We start from the raw sequence: 20,177 nt of genomic DNA, 5'->3' as shown, positions 1-20,177 counted from the left end.
GCTTGCTGTCTATCAACATATGCAGGTGGATTCACATCTTGGAAAGTGATTCTCCTCATTTCCACATCCCTCATGGATGCCTTATGCATCTTCTTCTCATTGAAGACTACATCATGGCTGCATATGATCTTCTTTGCTTTTGGATCCCAGAGATGATAGCCCATCTCTCCACTTTCACCATAACCCAGAAAGATGCATTTCCTAGACTTAGGATCTAGCTTCTTTCGAAGCTCTTTCGGCACATGTGCATATGCCTCACACCCAAATATACGCAAATGAGAGTAAGAGGGCTTCTTGCCACTCCATGCCTCTTCAGGAATACCACCATCCAAACTCTTACTAGATGATCTATTGATCACATGCACTGCAATCTTCATTGCCTCAGCCCAGAAACCACCAGAAATACTTGCATTGGAAAGCATGCATTGCAACCTTTCTTGAATGGTACGGTTCATCTTTTCTGCAATTGGATTTTGCTCTGGAGTATGAGGGGATGTGAGCTCCCTCTTAATCCCACGTGTATCACAGAAATGCTGAAAGTCATGAGAGAGATACTCTCCACCATTGTCAGTCCGTAGGCATTTAAGCGTTCTACCTAACTGATTCTCAACCAAGGCCAGCCATTTCTGAAATACTTGGAACACCACTCTTCTGAGCTATAGCATAAGCCCACACTTTCCTAGTTGCATCATCAATGAATGTCACATAGTATTCAGCCCCGCCTAATGACCGTGTAGGCATGGGACCATATATATCTGAATGCACCTAATCAAGCTTTTCAAACTCTTTCTTTCCCCTTCTTTTATGGGCTGATTTAGTCTGCTTCCCATAGAGACAGCGCTCACAAAATTCAAAATCAGAGAAACTCAAATGCGATACATAACCCAAATGGCATAAGAGTTTCATTCCATTCTGGCTCATGTGCCCCAACCTGCAATGCCACAAAGAAGTGCTTGGTTGCTCGATTATTGCAACAACATGATCAAATACCCCTGATACATGTGAGGGATACAAAATCCCACACTTGGCACCCCTGGCCAAAAGCATAGAGCCCTTCTCAAATTTCCAACTCTGAAAGCCAAAAGTGGTGTGAAAACGAGCATAATCTAGCTGACCCATTGAAATAAGACTCTTGGTCAACTTAGGCACATGTCTCACATGATTTAAAATAAATGCAGACCCATTTGCAAAAGAAAACTTTATGTCACCTACTCCCACTATGTCACATGCATAGTCATTTCCAAGATGCACACAACCTGTCTTTCCACTGCCATAAGTGGAGAACCATTCCCTATAAGGAGTAACATGGAATGAAGCACCAAAATCCAAAAGCCAATCCTGGGAATATGCATTATCTGAAGTGGTAAGCAACTCTGCAGATAAACTAGACATGAAGAGAACGTCATTGTCACTATCATATGTGACTGCATTGATCTCCTCGATCTTCACTTTTCCTTTGTCCTCCCTTGGACTCTCTTCCTTTTGATTTGCACCCCAATTTGCATTCTTTTTCTTATCCTTTTGCTCTCTTTTCAGCTTGTAGCAATCCTTTTTCATATGGCCCTTCTTGCCACAGTGGTAACACTCAATTTTCCATGCCCTGGATTTGCTACGAGACTTCCCTCTTTCTTGGGACTTCCCCCTAAACTGTGATCTGCCCCTTTGTACATTTAAGGCTGCATCCTGCTTGTTGTCATCCATAGACTTTCGTCTAATCTCCTCAGCCAACAAGCTACCCACAGCATCATCAAATTTCAGTACTCCACCAGGTGCAGAGTTACTGATAGCTATACGGAAGGTATCCCATGAGGATGGCAATGAACATAAGAGAAATATTGCCTTAGTCTCCGCATCAAAATTCATCTTCGGAGCCTGAAGCTGGCTGAAAATAATATTGAATTCATTCAAGTGAGAAGCAATGGAGACCCCTTCCTTCATCTGCAACTCAAACAACCTCTTCATGAGGTAAACTTTATTAGAGGTAGTTTCCTTTTCATAAGTGGCTCACAGTTTCTTCCACAAATCTTCCGTAGTCTGCTCATTTACTACTGTGAAATAAATTGACTCTACAAGATGAAGTCTAATAGTAGATTTTGCTAATGCATCCAACTCATTCCAATCATCCCCAGACATATTTATAGGCTTAGCTTTAATCCCTACCAAGGGTTTAATATGCTTCTTTTGAATAAGCAGATCCCTTATTTGTTCTTTCCACAAAGAAAAGTTTGTCCCATCAAACTTTTTAATGCTAAAAAACTCCTTTTCAGACATGGAAGAGGATGCCATGATGCAAATGAAGCAAAAATCCCAAATGCTAGTGCCTATAAGAGAGAATCACACCAAATACCAGATGCACCCAAATGTATATGCCACAATAGAGTAAAATATTACCAAAACTCATGTCTCAAAGCATCTGACTCATGTGCACATACTATGCATCCATATGAGCAAATCTGGCCCAAAAGAAACTGCCAACTGCAATGGTAATCCAAAATGCCAATAAGTGCCAAATGACTCAAGCATAAATACCATCCACTGCCATATGCATTAATAATATCTCATCCAAGAGAGCATAGCACTATCAGTGCATCACCTGCAATGTGTCAAAGCTGTCCCTCAGCATAAAATAGCATCCATGTGCAAAGCGTCCATAAAAATAGCATCCCACAAGGTAATTTGGGCCTATCAGCGCATCCAATAAGGACCGCAATGCATCCAAATGGCCTATAAATCATCCAGTGCAACCCAATGCACACCATGAATGAGCGCACACACTGCTCAAACTGCAACCAATGTGATCTGCATAAGGTATGATCAAGAAATCATAGTCCCACGGTAATGACCGCTAATGAAAATAGAACCTGAGATGCTCAAAACATGGGCACCATTGCATAATCGGATTGAGCAAAAAATCTGCAAATATCTCTCTTCTGTCGGAACTCCAAAATCCCAACCGATGAGTGAGAAATGGGAGTCAACACTTATCCACTGCCATATAGCATAAATCTAAGGTTTCAAGACCTTAGAATGAAAAATGCATAACAGAGAGACGAAATCAAATACATAGAGATCTATAACTCTGAAAATCCTCTGTCGAATCACGCAAGAACTGACACGTAGGGATTTTTGGGCGTCCAGAACGTAATGGAACAGTCGGTTTTGGAAACTTGGTCTCAATCACTGGGTCCAACACATGGACTAAAAAACGTTTTTGGAAATAGAGCTATTTGTAAACTCCACCCGAGGGAAGAAATGAAATGTGACGGGTGAACGCTTTACATACCAATTGCCCGAATGCAATATGTGGATCCTAGTTGGTCAAGCCCAAAGTCTACCCATCCATAGGTGGCCCAAGGTTGGCTGCCCATGAGTGGGCACCCATGAAACCAACCACTCAGCTGGCTTTCTCCCCGAGTGGGCTCTTCCCACCACTCATTAATGGATCTTCGAGTGGGAAATGTGTGTTAATGGCGTGGGGATGAGTCCCTTTTTTTTCACCAAAAGTCAGGTTTTTTTTAGTGGTGGATCTCCAAAAAACAAACCAATACAAAAGATGGCCAAAAAATGAGCTAACTACCCAAGGCCTATGCTATGACAGCACTAGTAGACATCAGGGAAGGTAGACTTCTAGACCCCTGCCTTTGAGAAGTATCCCTCAAACACTAACTAACTAGTGAGTCCATAGACTCCACGACCTTGGCCAAATCCAAAAGATAACTTCCTAGTCAGACTATACCCAAGAGTCCATGTAGCCAACCCCCCCACCATCTCTAAACACCAACTGATCCCATTCAATCCACATAGCTTCACAAAAAGCTCCCCGCACATAAGGCATGCACGCCTTAAGCATTGCCAAACATCCCGAAGCATCACCCAACAACACCATCTACCAATTAGCACCCAAATTAAACCTCACCATCAAACCAACTTTTTGAACTACCACCTTAGTCCACAACAACACCCCCCTAGAGGACAGACAACACCCCCCTAGAGGACGGATAAACACCAACTGATCCCATTCAATCCACACATCTTCACAAATAGCTCCCCGCACATAAGGCATGCATGCCTTAAGCATTGGCAAAACATCCCGAAGCATCACCCAACAATGCCATCTGCCAATTAGCGCCCAAATTAAACCTCACCATCAAACCAACTTTTTCAACTACCACCTTAGTCCACAACAACACCCCCCTAGAGGATGGACAATGCCAAAATAGATGTTGATTGCATTCAATGGAACTCCTACATAATAGAAAATAAGAATTTACATGAAATATCTTGGCCAGCTTATCCCGAAGTAGGAGCCAATGATGAAGTGTTTTCCATATTAAAAAACTCACCTTCCCAACCATACACCCATGATAGACCTCCTTATATTGGTCCCTTGGCCATCCCAGATTTTTTCCTAAGCCCCCCATTTCTTATTGAGATCATCAAGCTACATTTGATCTTTGAGCAATATTCTGTAGGAAGCCTTAGCAAAAATTCTTCTCAATTAGGCCTTACCCAACCACCACTCTTGGACTCTTAGGCCCAAAGCAATACATTAAATAGTTGGCCAATCCTCCCAAACTCTCCTCCGATTTGAGCTCATAAAGGCTATCTCCCTCACATTGAGTAAAGATCAGCAACTATAATCCTTTATTGACATCTCAAATCTACTCCCAATACTTTATTCCCAACAAAAGAGCAAAGCTAGACAATGGAATAAGACTGATTGCATTAACAAAAGTTTGTACAAGTCAATGAATCCATGTTTATAAAGGAAACCAGCAATGGGCCATTTTGTAGAAATGATTTTGTGGAAACTATATAGAAGTTGAGCTTGGATAAGTCCTAGCAAGCATCACTTTTATTGAAGAGGGGAGTCTGCCTACCTGCCACCATATAATGGCCCTCTATTCATGAATAAACTCTCTCTCTTTTCATCATTTTATGCTACTCGAACAAAGCACCTAGCTTGAAGGGAGGCAAGAGGAAAGAAGATGTCTAAGTGATTTAGCATGTACCATAAGACATGCTCAAGCCACAAAATGGAGGATTTACAGGAGAAATTGGTCTTCTTGATAAGGTAGGTACATTTAATGTAAGGGCGAAACACATTCCAATAGTTTTTGACATAGTAATTGTCATCCTTGTTTGAGAAGCCAGAGTCATGTCAGTTGGAGCCTTTGGAGTGAAAAAATATCTCCTTAGTGAGACCACACTTGGAGTGATCAACAATTTTAAGAAAGAAGGGAATGCTGAGTAAGTAATTGGAATTCAAATGCTGACGACCATGGTAGGCATCATTTTTGCATTGTTCGACACTTCTTTCAACATTCATCACTTTATGGTATGAACTGAGGCCTTTGAAAAGTCTTTAAAAATTGGCACGAATATATGACGGTTGCTTTGATAGAGTTGGAAGTGAGTAGCATTATTCATTGCTAGAAATTGAGGACTCGAACTGTAAAAAAGAAGATAGATATGATGTTGAAAAATGTATCAAAATCCTTGATATTATTCAAACACATATTTAATGCTATTTGGGTTTGATCCAACAAGTAGAAATCCAATACCATAATATGATGACTCTTAATGGGATTCAAAAGCATAGGATAACATATTCTATGCCATGTTCCAAAAAAATGGCGTATCTTTAAACCTCCTAATATATTCTTTAAACAAATGATATATCTTTGCACCACCTGTATGTTGAAGTCAACAAACTCTATGCATGTGTTATGATATTTTCACTATCTAACACTTAAGAATGGTAGAGAGATGAGTTGCATAGTGTTTTAATTGAAACAAAAATTGGAGTTTACTAGATAATTATTGAGTGGAGGTTAGCGCTTTACTTTGCCAAATTTTAAGCTTTATTAGACCATATTTGTGTGGAGTTGACCCAAAAAGTGTTGCAAAATTCACCCAATTTCAAAGTTTACCAAGTGGATTTTGGGTGGAGGTGACCATTCTTCCAAACAAAGTGAGACAATCCAAAAATGTTGAATAGTGTACTTCAATGACTTATCTCTCTTGTATTCACATTAAGATGGTTCGTTGTTGTGATGGTGTATAGATATTGTAGTAGTGTTGAGTCTAAATAGGATCTAACCAAGGGCAATTTTTCAAACATTTTTAAATCTTGGAGGTCTAGTGTATAAGGGGTGTATAAGACAACTTATCATATTTGTATTGTTCCCACTTGACGTAAGACAAATCAATTGCTTTCCATCTTCGTCTATAACTTGTACCATCTTTCTCACTAACATTTGGTATCAGAGCTTTTGATCTCGTCCTCCCTACTTGACACTCACACTGACACTTTGATTGCCTTTGAATCTACACTTTACATAACCACTGCTCCCACCACTGGAACAACATTAGTGCTAGCGATCACTCTCTCGCCCTCATGTCCTTATAGAGCCTATACATTACCATGAGACAGACATTAGAAATCTCCTCACACATACTGTGAGCCCTTTGCCACTCCACTGCAAACTCGGCCATAAGCCTCTCCATGTCCTCAAGATCGAGCTTTCAAAGAAGTTTCCTAGCCTTCTCCCTACGATTGTGTGTGTGCACGTACGTGTGTACTTTTACCTCCCAAAAAAAATGTGTGCACATGCATGTATATGTGGTCAAGTCCAAATCAAAACACACACACACACACACATGAAGAAAAGTTGTTTTTATGGCAAGTTATGCTTGGGATTCTTGCCTTTGGACAGATCTTGGATCATCATCATATTGCTCCTGCCAATTATCAATGATGGTTGTCTATACGAGAGTCTATGCCTCATCTGTTTTGGCATTGCCAAGAGTCCGCGATTTCTTGCTTTTATTACAACAACAATGGTTATAGGGTCATTTCCCCAATTCATCTTTTGGTAGAAAATTTTGGTTGTTTGGCTTTCATCCTATGCACTAGGGATTTGATCTTCTGTTTTATTGGGTTTGCTATTAGGCACTGTGGACTCTATGGAATGACCACAATCATCCAGTATTTGGTGATCGTTCTCTTGCCAAATATCAATTCTTCCGAGCATCTGAGACAATCATTTTATGATTGTCATCATGCTTAGGATCTTGATTATATTGCCTTCTTGTCTTATAATGACATCTTTTGATGCTTGTAGTTGATTGTTTCTTGTAATATAATGACAATTGAATTTCACCCCTCCACCCCCCAAAAAAAAAGTGTGCGCGCTCAAGAGCCTCTTTATGAACAAGTCTCCTTGAGCAACACAATCACCTAAACACTCAAGACGGACTAATGCTTATGGTACGAGCACTCTAAGGCAAAGCACTTGAAATCTTGCTAGGGATAAAATCAAGTAAACATGATTGCTACATCTAGAGCACAAGGCAAAGACATTTGAACCTCATCAACAACCATCTCAAGGCATTACCGCTGCAAAGAATCACATGTTCAAGCATCTAACCTCACTCAATGAGGGATCTTATGGCTAACATATGCAATGGAAGCTATCACAATGGCACACAATTCTTACTTTGTTGTGTGCTAGAATCTTAAAAAAGTATGCCATACAACTAGATATTGATGAATGCAAAGATGACAAAGGTCAAGGAAGAGGTGGTTGGCTAAGCAAAAAGGAAGAGGTCGTAATTGAGAGCAAGAAGGCCAAAGGGAGAGGTTGCAAACAAAATTATAGTAGTCTTATGAAGTTTTTCTTTGGCTTGCTCCTAGAAAGAAAGCACTTGCAAAGCTTGATTGACATTGCCAAAATACTACTAGTAGTCAGTTCTAGTAGTACAAACATGACACATGGACACAAACATGCAACATCGAGCACCCAATAGCTCAATAGTTGGCAATCACATCAACATGAATCACATGTATATGATGGGACCAAGACCACCAACCTAGATTAAAAGTGCCAAATTCATAACAATTCACAACAAGACAACCGTTATGAGCACAATAAACCAACCAATTGGTTGGCTAAAGAAAATACGATAAATGATTTCATCATGTAGCCAATAGGTATTTAGTTTGATTGGTCATTTGAAGTCGTCTTTACAATTATTAACTCTTTCGTTTGTAGGAATCACTAAGTAGACAAATTTTCACTAATGAGAAGGATACACCATAGGCGAGATATATGGGAGAATCTACCTTGCTATGGAGAAAATTGACCAATGTAACCTATGTGTGGAAACATGCATCCTTGTAGATTTTTGTAGATATGATGTGGCAATCGTCTAAAGTACGTGCATGATAGTTGAGATGAAGCAATCATATGATTTATGCGAAATACTATAAACTCTCGTACTTAGTAAGTACTACAACTTTTTTCCAAGGGCTTCGAAATAAAGCTACCAAAAAGATTCGTCATCTTTAGTATGCCTTATGAGCCATAAAGAGCTTAAAAGCTTCTCATTTCATCCAAGGAAACACTATTATGAGAGGAAGACCAAGAATTAATACATATTAAACTTCTTGTAAATTTACATTAGCTCTTTAAAGTGAGAAGAGTTTTGTATGTCTTATGAGCAATAGAGCGCTTGAAAACTTCTTTGTTTCATCCAAGGAAGTGCTATTATGAGAGGAAGACCAAGAAGTAATACTTATAGAACTTGTAAAATTACATTAGCTCTCTAAAGTAAGAAAGGTTGTGTATGTGTGTGTGCGTGCGTGCATGCGCATCACCAACTCACTCCTCCATTGCAACTAAATGTTTCGATTTCTCATTGTGATTAAATCTCATGCCACAATTCATTAACATTCTCTGGACAAACACCCATACACTACAATGAAATCATGGCACATGAGCGAAACCACAAACTAAGAGAAATGACTGGTGACTACCAAGCAAACTCGAGTGAAATGACAACTTATCACTGCTTGTTTATATGCGACTAGATATTTTTTTAACACCAAATGGAGACATGTAAACCAACAAAAATAACTCACAAATACAAGTCATACATCAATGGCATGTAAATGCTTGCTTGCATCTAAGCAACAACAATCAACATAATTGAGTGTTATGATTTTGTGCATGCGTGCGTGCATGTGTGTGCCCACGCGTGCATGCATGCGTCGCTCGCATAGCATGTATGCATGCTTGTAGCTATGTATGCAAAGTATCTTTTTATGAATGTTATCTATGGATACATGCACATACATATATATACATGCATGCGTGCATGCATAAATAAGCAAGTATTTTACATGCATGAATATATGCACGTGTGCATGAAAAGCATGTGCATGTATGTTGTGCATGCATGACACAAGCACGCATGCAACACGATGGATAATCTCATACTTGTACATTGTTGCCTTAGCATGAGGTCTACAAGAATGCACAAGGAGATTCTATGAAGAGGATAAGACTTAGTAACCCCTCTCATGGATACATTCAATGAAGGATATGTATCAATTCGACATCACAACAAAGAGATTCTTCGAAGAGGATGACAATAAGTAGCCCCTCTCCTGCATATATTCAAAGGACGGTATCTATTTATGAGACGTACAAAAAGGAGATTCTTCGAAGAGGATGGCACTTAAGTAACCCCTCTGATAGATACATTCTTTACAAAAATTCTTCTAAAACAAAATAGGAACATCATTAAGGCATTAAATCTTCGATTCTTAGTTCAAACTGAAAAGCATGTATAGCTACAGCACTTAGGATGGTTGTTATCAATTGCTTGAATAGGCCTTCCTAGTAAAAATCAAATGACTAGCTTTACATAGAAAGGTTAAAAGTGGATGGATACAGTCTGTACAATCAGAGATAGAAGCTAGCACATGGCATGCCGCTGATACCTTAGACAAAGCATTTTTAAAAATTTACAGACCTTACTAGTGTCATCTCTTAGCTGAATTCATGATGACCTCCAATAAAACTCAGCCTTATGGAGACAAAATCCCATGATACATGGATGTAGGGCTATTAATTAACCATTCAGATGGAACATAGAATGCACCATCTTCATCCAGACAGCTACACATTTCTTCAGCTTCAACGCATAGGTTTTGCAAAGTATCTATGCAGAGTTCCTGTTTTTCCACCTATATTTGCAAAAAAAAAAAAGCCTTTAATCTGGCTACTGCTGCTGCTGCTGCTGCTCTCTCTCTCTCTCTCTCTCTCTCTCTCTCTCTCTCTCTCCCCCCCCCTATATATATATATATATATATATATATATCAAAGCACTACACTTAACAAACTCTTCATTGAGCAGATGCAGAAAACCAAGAACCTAACCACTTGAACATCTTGCTTTTTTTCAAAATCAATACTTTCAAAGAGCTTTAGACAAAGTTCTACATTTCTTTTGCCATCCATAAAGCTTCTTAAAGAGTCCCAGGAAGCCAGACAACCCTGCCATAATCTTATTTAGTGTCAGTTAAGAACAAGCCAAGTAAATGCAAACACAGTGAGCAGGACAGCACATATATGTTACCCTTGACAAAGATAACATAGCCTAAAACGTGAGCCTTCATTCAACAGGAACATTCCCTAGCCTTCCGAATGGATGCATTTCCAACCTATCCCATCATTGTACAAAAAGAGCGCAAGAGAGGAAAAGGAAGGGGGTTGCGGGGGCGGGGGGAATGATGATGATGATGGTTGTGTTAACATCCACTGAAGGCGGAATACGACCTATTGGACCAAAAACAGCATACAAAAATAACAAATGTGATCTGTGAAAGCCACCTTAGTTGGCTATTGCTAGTGACCTCAGGTTGTTTTCTAGTCTCTCCATGACCTGCGCATTGTATGCGCCCATAGCATTTATACGACCATGTTATGCAATGAGGCAGACGATGGCATCAAGCACATCTAGGATATGACAAAATCTCTTGTACAGCGAAATATGATGAACACTCTAGAAGCACATTTTCTTGTGTCTCCACCAATGCCTGGTTGCACAGCAGACAAACCCGTTCCTCCTATGGTATGCAGTCCTGTGCCCCCATGTGACAACAGTCCATCTCACATCTCAACTGGTGCGAGCCTGTCCATATGGAAGCCGCTGCTCTGAGTGTCTGCCTAGGTATCCGCTCAAGCAAATATCGCTGTTTAGGAAAGATGTTACCCTTATACGATGGGTTTATATGCTGCGTATAATATAAGAACATCCTTTTGTGCACAGTTCTCTCATTGCAAGCATTGCTCTATAGCATCACCATCTGAGCAGGATGTCTCCAAGAGAGGCTCCGCTTCTTATCGCAAACCCCAATGTCAGGCATCTTTCATGGACGGGTGCAAAGAGGGGAGGGCAGGCACGCGGGGCCGGGGGGAGGACAGCCAAAGCATCTGCATCCTTCTTCCCCATTCTTAACAATAGCAATATCAGGCTATGTCACTAGTGCAAATAGTGGTAACTTGGTCTAGGTGTGCCCTCCGTGACCTTCCATGGTCTCCATGAGTAAATGAGATTCATAACCCTGACTTTCCATGATAAATAGTTGGATCCATCAAGCTTTATCTTCTCCATACTTGGAAATGGTCATAATCAGTACCTTAAAGCTGCATGATAAATAGTTGGATCCATGGATTCCATGAGTAAATGAGATTCATAAACCTGACTTTCGATGGTAAATAGTTGGATCCATCAAGCTTTATGTTCTCCAAAGCTGGGGATACTTAGAAATGGTCATGATCAGTACCTTAAAGCTGCTGTAAATTACAGAGGATGTACTCAAAAAAAGTGAAACTTAGTATACCTCTTGCAGTGAAGCGCAGTAGCAGTCATCGCCACAGCTTCGTCATCGACAAAGATAACACCACTCACCTGGTCCACACCAAATTTCGTTAAGTATGATGGTGAGCGTGACCACTCAACTATTCTTCAGTTTATTCATTAAATTCATCAATTCCGCCGTAGGTTCATTTCTAACATGGTATCAGAGCCCAAGTAGGAGGCTCACAGGTGTGGGAGCCTAAAGGCAGGGACCTTGCTGAAGGACGACAGCTCTTGGGAATCGACTTCCACGACTGGAGGATTGTGCCCTTGCGAGAAGGCGAGAAGGAGGGTGACTCAGGTTCAGTCAGATGCGTTTAAAGTTCGTGGTCCAGGTTATCTGGAGATGTTCTTTCGTTGCAGACCTTGCCAAAGGAAGGATGGGTTGAAACAAACCCTCAGAGCATGGTGCCTGGAAGACTCCAAGTTGTTCACTCATTATGAGGGGGACAATTGGAAGATCGTGACGGCTGGATTGCTAGTGTTATGCTCTAGCCGAGATAGCATGACCTCGGAAAGATCGGTGGGCATTTTCTCTTAGATGACCGACTTCTGTAATATTTAATGTGCGTAAATAAAATGGTCAAGAGAAGTAACTGCCAAGGTCCTAGGTGAGGGTGTAATGGCATTGACTAGGTGGTTCCGAGTGCTAAGGCCTAGGTGCACCTAAATGTGTAATAATGCCAAGGGGCAAATGTTATAAATTGTGCCCCAAGAGAGGGGTAATTGGTGTACCAAGTAAAAAGGTCTAAAATGAGGACATGTGGCAGAGGGAACCATCTAGGGAGTTGTGGGTTTGTGGATAGGCATGAGAGATAAAAATTAGGTATCATAAGAAACATGTGATCCACGAAATAGGCTGGGTGGATATACCTGATGCCATCGCCCGTGATTGATGAAGCCAAGGAGAGAGATATGGAGGAAGTCCGTTTCATTTTGGTATCAGAGCTTATGGTAGAGATCAAAGGCTGGACGAACGGGATGAGAAGAGAGCGCGAAGTGCAGCGTGATTTGAAGCGATAGGGATGCGTGATAATCGGCTGCTCGTGACGTACGACGAATTGGAAGGGTGTTGCCCGTGACGACGAACAGCGTGGTGGCTGAGTTCGGTTTGCGGGAGATTTCGATGAGATTTCGATGAACGGAGCAAGCTGGCGACGTGCTGCGATGGCATGGCGCACCTTTGACGGACAGGCTTTGCGTGGTAGTGGTTGAGGCCAGAAGCTAAGCTTACAGGTATTCTGCAAGTGAACGAGTTGCAGGGCCTGGACCTCCCTGGTGGGCTGACGACGTACGGCTTTGCTGAGCACCGACGTGCGCCCGCGTGGAGTGAAGCGAAGGTGGAGCGGGGTGATAACCTGCGTAACAGCAAACGAGAAAAAAAATAGACATTCCCGTTTTACACAGGCTGGAAGACCTCGAAGCACCGTGACTTGTACCTGTGGTCCAAAACCAACGTAACAAGGTTCAACACGACGAGTGATTTATGGGTCTCAGCGCCATCTTCGACGAATTACTCCAGGGAGCAGAATTTCTTTCCTTCCATATCAAGTTTTAGTTTCTAGTTGCAGGCGAGTTATTCCTGTACAGCAGAGGCTGCAATTTATTATTCCTGTATAACAAAAAAAGGGAATCTGAAAAAAAAAACTATTTTCCCCTTTGAAACTATGGAGGCAAAGGGACAAGATTCCAGGGTGAATCCTAGTGAATCTAGAGCACGCTCTACACAACAAATGTCCCATCACACAACACCTACTCTGATAGATAGGATTTCGGTATTAGAAGATGCTTTACAGCAAATTATGAACCAGCAGCTTCAAGTGAATGCTGGTCAGAATGAGATTAGGGAGATGGTGCAAGCCTTGTCGGCTAGGCCATCTAGAATTGATAAGGGCAAAGCTCCAGCAGAGCCAGAGCCTAGTATACACTCATCAGAGCGTGCGAAGGTCAAGGTGCCTAATATTGCCAACTATAGACCGGAGAAGTATGATGGTCGGATGACTGAGCGCAGTTCTGATGTGATCGAGGTTTGGTTACACAAGTGGGAAGAAGCCTTCGCCATTTGTGAAATCAGATCTGATCTAAAGAAAATCCGTGAGGCCACTCACCTGTTTATTGAGGCAACGGATAGATGGTGGATAAAGCAACAGAAAGATCAGGTTGCCCCTACCACCTGGGAAGGGTTTAAAGCTGAATTTAAGAAACACTTTCTTCCACCTGACGAAGAGTCCCGAGCTTGGGATACTTATAGAAACCTTCGTCAGAGGAATCTGTCGGTGGCAGAGTACACTGACAAGTTCAGGGAATGTGTTATGAAAATAACACACCCTCTCCCTACGTCGGTTCAGTTGAAAGACTATATCTATGGACTGAACGACAAGATTAAAATGGAAGTTCGCGCTAAATATGTGACTACATTAGATGAATCTATTGCAGTAGCCCTGAACTATGAGGATGCCAGAGGCAGATCTAGTGGATTTGTGTAGGCAGGGACTCAGTATGAGTACCCAAGAAAAGGGGGATTTCAGAGGAAATGGACTTCAAAGACAAGTGTCTCGCAGCCAAGTGGCCAAACCAAGCAGGTGAAGCCGGTTGAGGGACCAGCAAAAACAAGTACCACCGTTGGGGTGAAAAGGAAAATAACTCTGATGGCAGCCCGGGCTTGGTCAAAGTCCTCGTTGACCCCTGAACAAAAAGAGAAAGCTAAAAAAGAAGGATTGTGCTTCGGTTGCCTTCAGCGACATCAGTGGAAAGATTGTTCACTGAATAAAGACCGTCGCACGGCCAATATGATAATATCTGAATGCGACGCGGAAATGCAGGAGAGTCCCAATGCGGAACATATGCAGATGCAATTGGCGGGACCTTCTCAGAGGTTAGTACCTGTGTTGTTAAGTGTGTCTGTTACTAAGTTAGTAAGCGGTGCACTTGATAACATCCTTTCAAAGCCCACAGCAACGGGATATACGGTTTTCGATGAGCCCGAGTTGATTAAAATGAAAGGACAAGTAGCCAGTCATGATGTGATTGTGTTGTTTGACTTAGCGTCAACACACAATGTAATCAACTCAAAGCTTATTAAGAGGCTCAAGTTGAAAACTAGTCCGTCTGACTATGCTTATACGGTCAAGATGGCGGACGGAAGTTCAACTGAAGTATGGGACCAAAGGATTACCCAGTTGGAACTTCGAATTCAGGACTATGTTGAGAAGCTTGACTTTGAACTGACCAGACTTGCTCACGCTGATATAGCCCTGGGCATGGCTTGGCATTTTTGGAAAAATCCAGCCATTGATTGGAAAAAGCATATTTACCAGTTCAAGATGAACGGGGTAGAATATGTTTTGCGAGGTGAAAAGGATTTACCTCGAGGACCATTGATTTCAGCCATGGAAATTCGGAAGACTCCGAAAGAGTTTCTGTGTCTGTGTATAGCATCGGTAGAGTCGATTGATGATGCGTCGACGTGAGGCTACCCAAGATGGGAAAATGGCCGAGTTGGCTAAAGAAATATCAGAGGAGTTCTCTGAATGTTTTAGGGATGAACTACCTTATGGATTACCTCCAGAGCGGAAAGTTCAGCATAAGATTGAACTGATCCCGGGGGCAAAACTTGTAAATAGACTTCCCTATAGAATGAGTTTTACTGAAGAGACGGAGGTGCGTAGATAACTGGAAGAATACCTCAAGTTGGGGCAGATTCAACCGAGTTTCTCACCTTTTGCTTCGCCAGTGATATTAAAGAAGAAAAAGGATGACACGTTTCACCTCTGTATAGATTACAGAGCATTGAATAATATCACTGTTAAGCATAGGTATCCGATGGCTCAGATTGATGATTTGCTAGATGCATTACATGGAGCCGTGATTTTCAGCAAGATAGATCTTAAGTGTGGCTACCATCAGATCCGGATTAGAGCCGAGGATGTGCATAAAACCGCTTTCAAAAGCAGGTTTGGTCATTATGAGTTTTTGATAATGCCCTTTGGGCTTACCAATGCTCCAGCGACATTCGTCATGCTTATGAACGATTTACTATGTCCGTATATCAAAAAGTTTGTAGTACATTTTATTGACGATATTCTAGTGTTCAGTAAAAGTATTACTAAGCATCGTGAACACTTAAGAATAGTGTTCAATACTTTGAGGAAAGCCAGTCTTTATGTAAATAAAAAGAAAACTATACTGTGTATGGTTAGGCTTGAATATTTAGGGTTCATAATTACTCCACAAGGGGTAGAAATGGATCCGAAGAAAGTGGCCGCGATACTAACTTGGCCAATCCCTCAGAGTCTGACCGCGCTGCGATCATTCTTGGGATTTGTCCAATTTTATAGAAGGCATATCAAAGAATATTCCGAAACAGTATCGCCATTAACTGATCTGACCTCAGATAAAGTACCTTTTATTTGGGGACAAAATCAACAAGAAAGTTTTAACACCATAAAACAAGCTGTGGTCACAAGACCGGTGTTAAAAACAGTTGATCCCCAAAAACCGTTGTTCCTAGAAACCGATGCAAGTGGCATTGCGGTAGGAGCAGTTCTCCTTCAAAAGAGAAGGCCAGTAGCCTTTGAAAGCAAGAAGCTTTCTCCCTCTCAAAGGAATTGGCCAACTCATGAATTGGAGTTGTATGCTGTTATCCATGCTTTGAAAACATGGAGGCATTATTTGTATGGTTCAGAGTTTTATGTGGATGTCGATCATGATACTCTGAAACATTTTTGTAAACAGCCTGACTTGAGGGGCCGCCAAGCTAGGTCGGCAGAGCTCATGCAGGAGTTTAATTTAACGATTCGGTACCATAGAGGAAAAGATAACAAGGTTGCTGATGAGTTGTCTCGCATTATGCACAATATGAGTTTTACGGTATTAGAGAGTGCTCTAATGACCGAGATTAGAGAAACTCAAAAGGTGGACCAGTTTGTCCAGAGCTTATGGCCTAAAGCTCATGAGTTTAGACCCGGGGAAAATGAAAAGGATGACCCGGCATCCAGAAAAGGCCAAACATATGCAAGATATACCATAAGGGATGGTATGCTGAAAAGAAATGGCAAGGTTGTAGTACCTAGTCAGAATGATCTCAAGCAGAGAGTCATTCGACAGTGCCATGATAGCCCATGTGCGGGACATCCAGGGGTCGAGAAGACCTATGATCTCGTGAAGCGAGATTTCTTTTGGCCAAAGATGAAAAAGCATATTCATCAATATGTGACACGGTGTTTCTCGTGTCAAGTAAGCAAGGCCGAGCGGGTGAAGCCACCCGGACTTTTACAGCCCCTGGAAGTACCACTAGGTAAGTGGGAGAGCATTTCCATGGACTTTATTGTAGGATTGCCTACAACACAGGGAGGGTATGATTCTATCCTTGTGGTGGTTGATCGTCTAACCAAGATGGCTCACTTCATTCCGACTAGGGAGTCTGTTAGTGCCCCGCAAGTGGCGGATTTGTTTATTAGACATATATTTCGTCTGCATGGATTACCTAGATCCATAGTGTCAGACAGAGATGTCAAATTTACCGATCATTTTTGGACAACGGTATTTGAGACACTAAGGACTGAGTTGGCAATGAGTAGTGGGGATCATCCTGAGACGGATGGTCAGACGGAGAGAGTCAACCAAACTTTAGAGGATATGCTGAGGGCATATGTGTCATTGAGGCAACATACATGGGACAAGTGGTTGCCATTGTTAAAGTTTGCCTACAATGATAGAAAACATTCCTCTACCGGGTCTAGGCATTTTCTCTTAGATGACCAACTTCTGTAATATTTAATGTGCATAAATAAAATGGTCAAGAGAGGTAACTGCCAAGGTCCTAGGTGAGGGTGTAATGGCATTGACTGGGTGGTTCCGAGTGCTAAGGTCTAGGTGGACCTAAATGTGTAATAATGCCAAGGGGAAAATGTTCTAAATTGTGCCCCAAGAGAGGGGTAATTAGTGTACCAAGTAAAAAGGTCTAAAATGAGGACATGTGGCAGAGGGAACCATCTAGGGAGTTGTGGGTTTGTGGATAGGCATGAGAGATAAAAATTACGTATCATAAGAAACATGCGATCCACAAAATAGGCTGGGTGGATATACCTGATGCCATCGCCCGTGATTGATGAAGCCAAGGAGAGAGATATGGAGGAAGTCCGTTTCAGCTGGAGTTCGAAGGCAAGAACGTGACTGAAGATGGTGGTGCCACGGGGTGCTACCAAAGATGGACCTGTGTACCAAGATGGTGTGCGGAAGCAAAACCAAACCTGGTGGAGTAGGAGCCACTATATGAAAAGCCAGGAAAAGATTTCGACATCGAAAAGTTCCAGAGGACTACGAATAAGGAGTTACTGGAGCATCGTCATCAACGTGTTGGCATTGGGCTTCGATGTGTCGATGAGAGGGGGTGTTGGAAATGTCACCTCCCCATCTGTTAGCCCCCATATGAGAAGAAAGGAAAGGAAAGCTTATTAAAGTCTTCGGAAGACCGATGGGTCTATGAGACTGTGGAAATCCTGATACAACAAGCTGTGGTAGTGGAGCTACTAAACGAGCATACATACCAATGCAAAATGCAAAAATGCAAAATAACAGTACCAAGTCGTAAGTACAACATAGTCATGTCGATGGTGGACTATATATCAGTCTCAGCATCGTCATCAATATCATCATCATCATTGGCAACAGCAAGATATCAGGATGGATGGGGCAGTGGAGGCATGAAGTCGGCAATAGAGTGTTGTTGGCCACTCAGAGGTGCGGTCATGGCATGTCTCTTGGTCGTAGCTTTGCATCTGACCAGATCTACTGTGGCCCCCGTCGATCGGGCTCTGACTCTAAAGAAGGAGGGGATGTCCCTGAGTGTGATCTGTGTGTCGACCTGCTGTCTGAGCTGTCGGGTCACAGGATCCGGATCACGGTCATGTCGAGGCCTCGTCTCGTGGGGGTCCATGTGATCTAGCTGAAAGAACTCCGTGATAGAGCTTTGAGAGGGATCAGCCGAGAAAGAAGTATGCTCCTGTCTCCGTGCTCGAAGTATCCTCTCACGGTGTCTAAGTGCCTCATGAATGAAACCTGCCAAACACCGCTGGTCTGGGTAGGAGAGGAAACAGGCCAAAATCCTATAACTATCCCTAAAGAGGCAGTGGAAACGTCCTCGGATCTCATAGTACACAGGACACCTGAAGATGAAATGCTCCTCTGTCTCAACCTCCTGCATGTCACACAGTGTGCATATGCGTCTCTTCTTGGGTAGTCGCTCTGCTCTGCCGCTCTCGATACGGAGTTTGTGTGAAGAGACCCGGAACTGCCCAAGAGAGATCCTCAGCAAGTGGGGTAGGTGAATCTATGTGTATCATGGTGGGTCAATGAAACCCTCCGCTATGATATGTAAGAAGTGATCTCTGTAGAAGCTAAGCTTCACTCGGAGTTCACTCGGTCCCATCCAAGTCCGAAATGTGTGTAGCTGTAGTAGATCCTCACGGATAACCTGGTTGACCTCGTAGAGGGGAGAAAACGGAGCATCCATGCTGTACTAGAAGGGAGGTAGTCTATCCATGTGGAGCCCCAATCACTCAAACCATCTCTCTGTACGTGCAACCAACACCTTTGGTCTCCTCCTACTGCAAGTGCCATAGAAGAGGATAGAGCTATCCATGGCAGCCTGCTACGCCCCGAGGTATAATTCCCATATTCCCTAACTCAGTACAAATATGTGATGACCTGAAATGCAGCATCTAGTTGTAAAGGGGGTGACCCAAACTCAGCCTGAACGATCTGGTGAGGAACGGATGACTTACCATGAATCATCCGTGATAACATGAGAATCTATAGCCGCTCCACACGGACCCACTCTGTATCCGATAAGCCTGGCCCCCAACAAGGATTGCCGTACATCCCCGCTGGGCGAGCCAAGGAGTCAAAAAGCAACCCCTTGGTGCGTGGATCCTAAAAGTATGAGCGGAAGCATTGCCTCTCTAGTCTGGCCAATGAAGCATACTCTCTACTCCTGCATCGCGGGTCTCATAGTGAAGCTAGGTCCGAAGAAGATAACCCCAAGATAAGTGTATGATGAAACTATCTCAACCGATGACCCTGCAAATGTGAACTGCTCCTGACGCATGATGGCTCGAGATGTATTGAAGATCATGACCTTGGTTTTACCCAGGTTGGCCTTCAAATCATGACTCACAAAAGGATTGTAGTGCGTCTAGGTGTCTCTAAAGCCCCTATGCTAAGGAAGACAAGAGAGCCACGTCATCTGCGTAGAGCAAAATCTAAATCAGCGTGCCCGCAAGAGAGCAACCTACACCCCCCTATGTCTACATCATTGTCTCAAGCTCGTCGATGTAGAGGTCAAACAAGGTAGGCGACAAAGGACACCCTTGTTTGACCCCGATGGTGCTCATGATCTCGTATGTACCTGGATCCTACCCGAACTTTGCCAGAAACTCTCTCGTAAAGTGCCATGACAGCCCAAA

General features: G+C 42.5%; 1 protein-coding gene across 1 annotated transcript in view; it reads right to left on the bottom strand.

Moving 5' to 3' along the window:
• Positions 1-9,635: 9,635 nt before the first annotated feature.
• Positions 9,636-20,177, bottom strand: part of LOC147891378 (cryptic loci regulator) — a 31,108-nt gene continuing 20,566 nt past the window's right edge. Inside the window, exon 4 of the mRNA XM_087389854.1 lies at positions 9,636-10,036. Coding sequence (XP_087245980.1) covers positions 9,878-10,036 — 159 coding nt within the window. The 3' untranslated portion in view covers positions 9,636-9,877. The remainder of the gene's footprint in view (positions 10,037-20,177) is intronic.

This window comes from Dipteris shenzhenensis, chromosome 18 (genome assembly GCF_047967505.1).
Source record: "Dipteris shenzhenensis isolate YYH24624 ecotype China chromosome 18, Dip_SZ_1.0, whole genome shotgun sequence".
Lineage (NCBI taxonomy): Eukaryota > Viridiplantae > Streptophyta > Polypodiopsida > Gleicheniales > Dipteridaceae > Dipteris > Dipteris shenzhenensis.
Note: the sequence above shows the minus strand (reverse complement) of the source record. Positions and strands in the feature narration are given on the sequence as shown.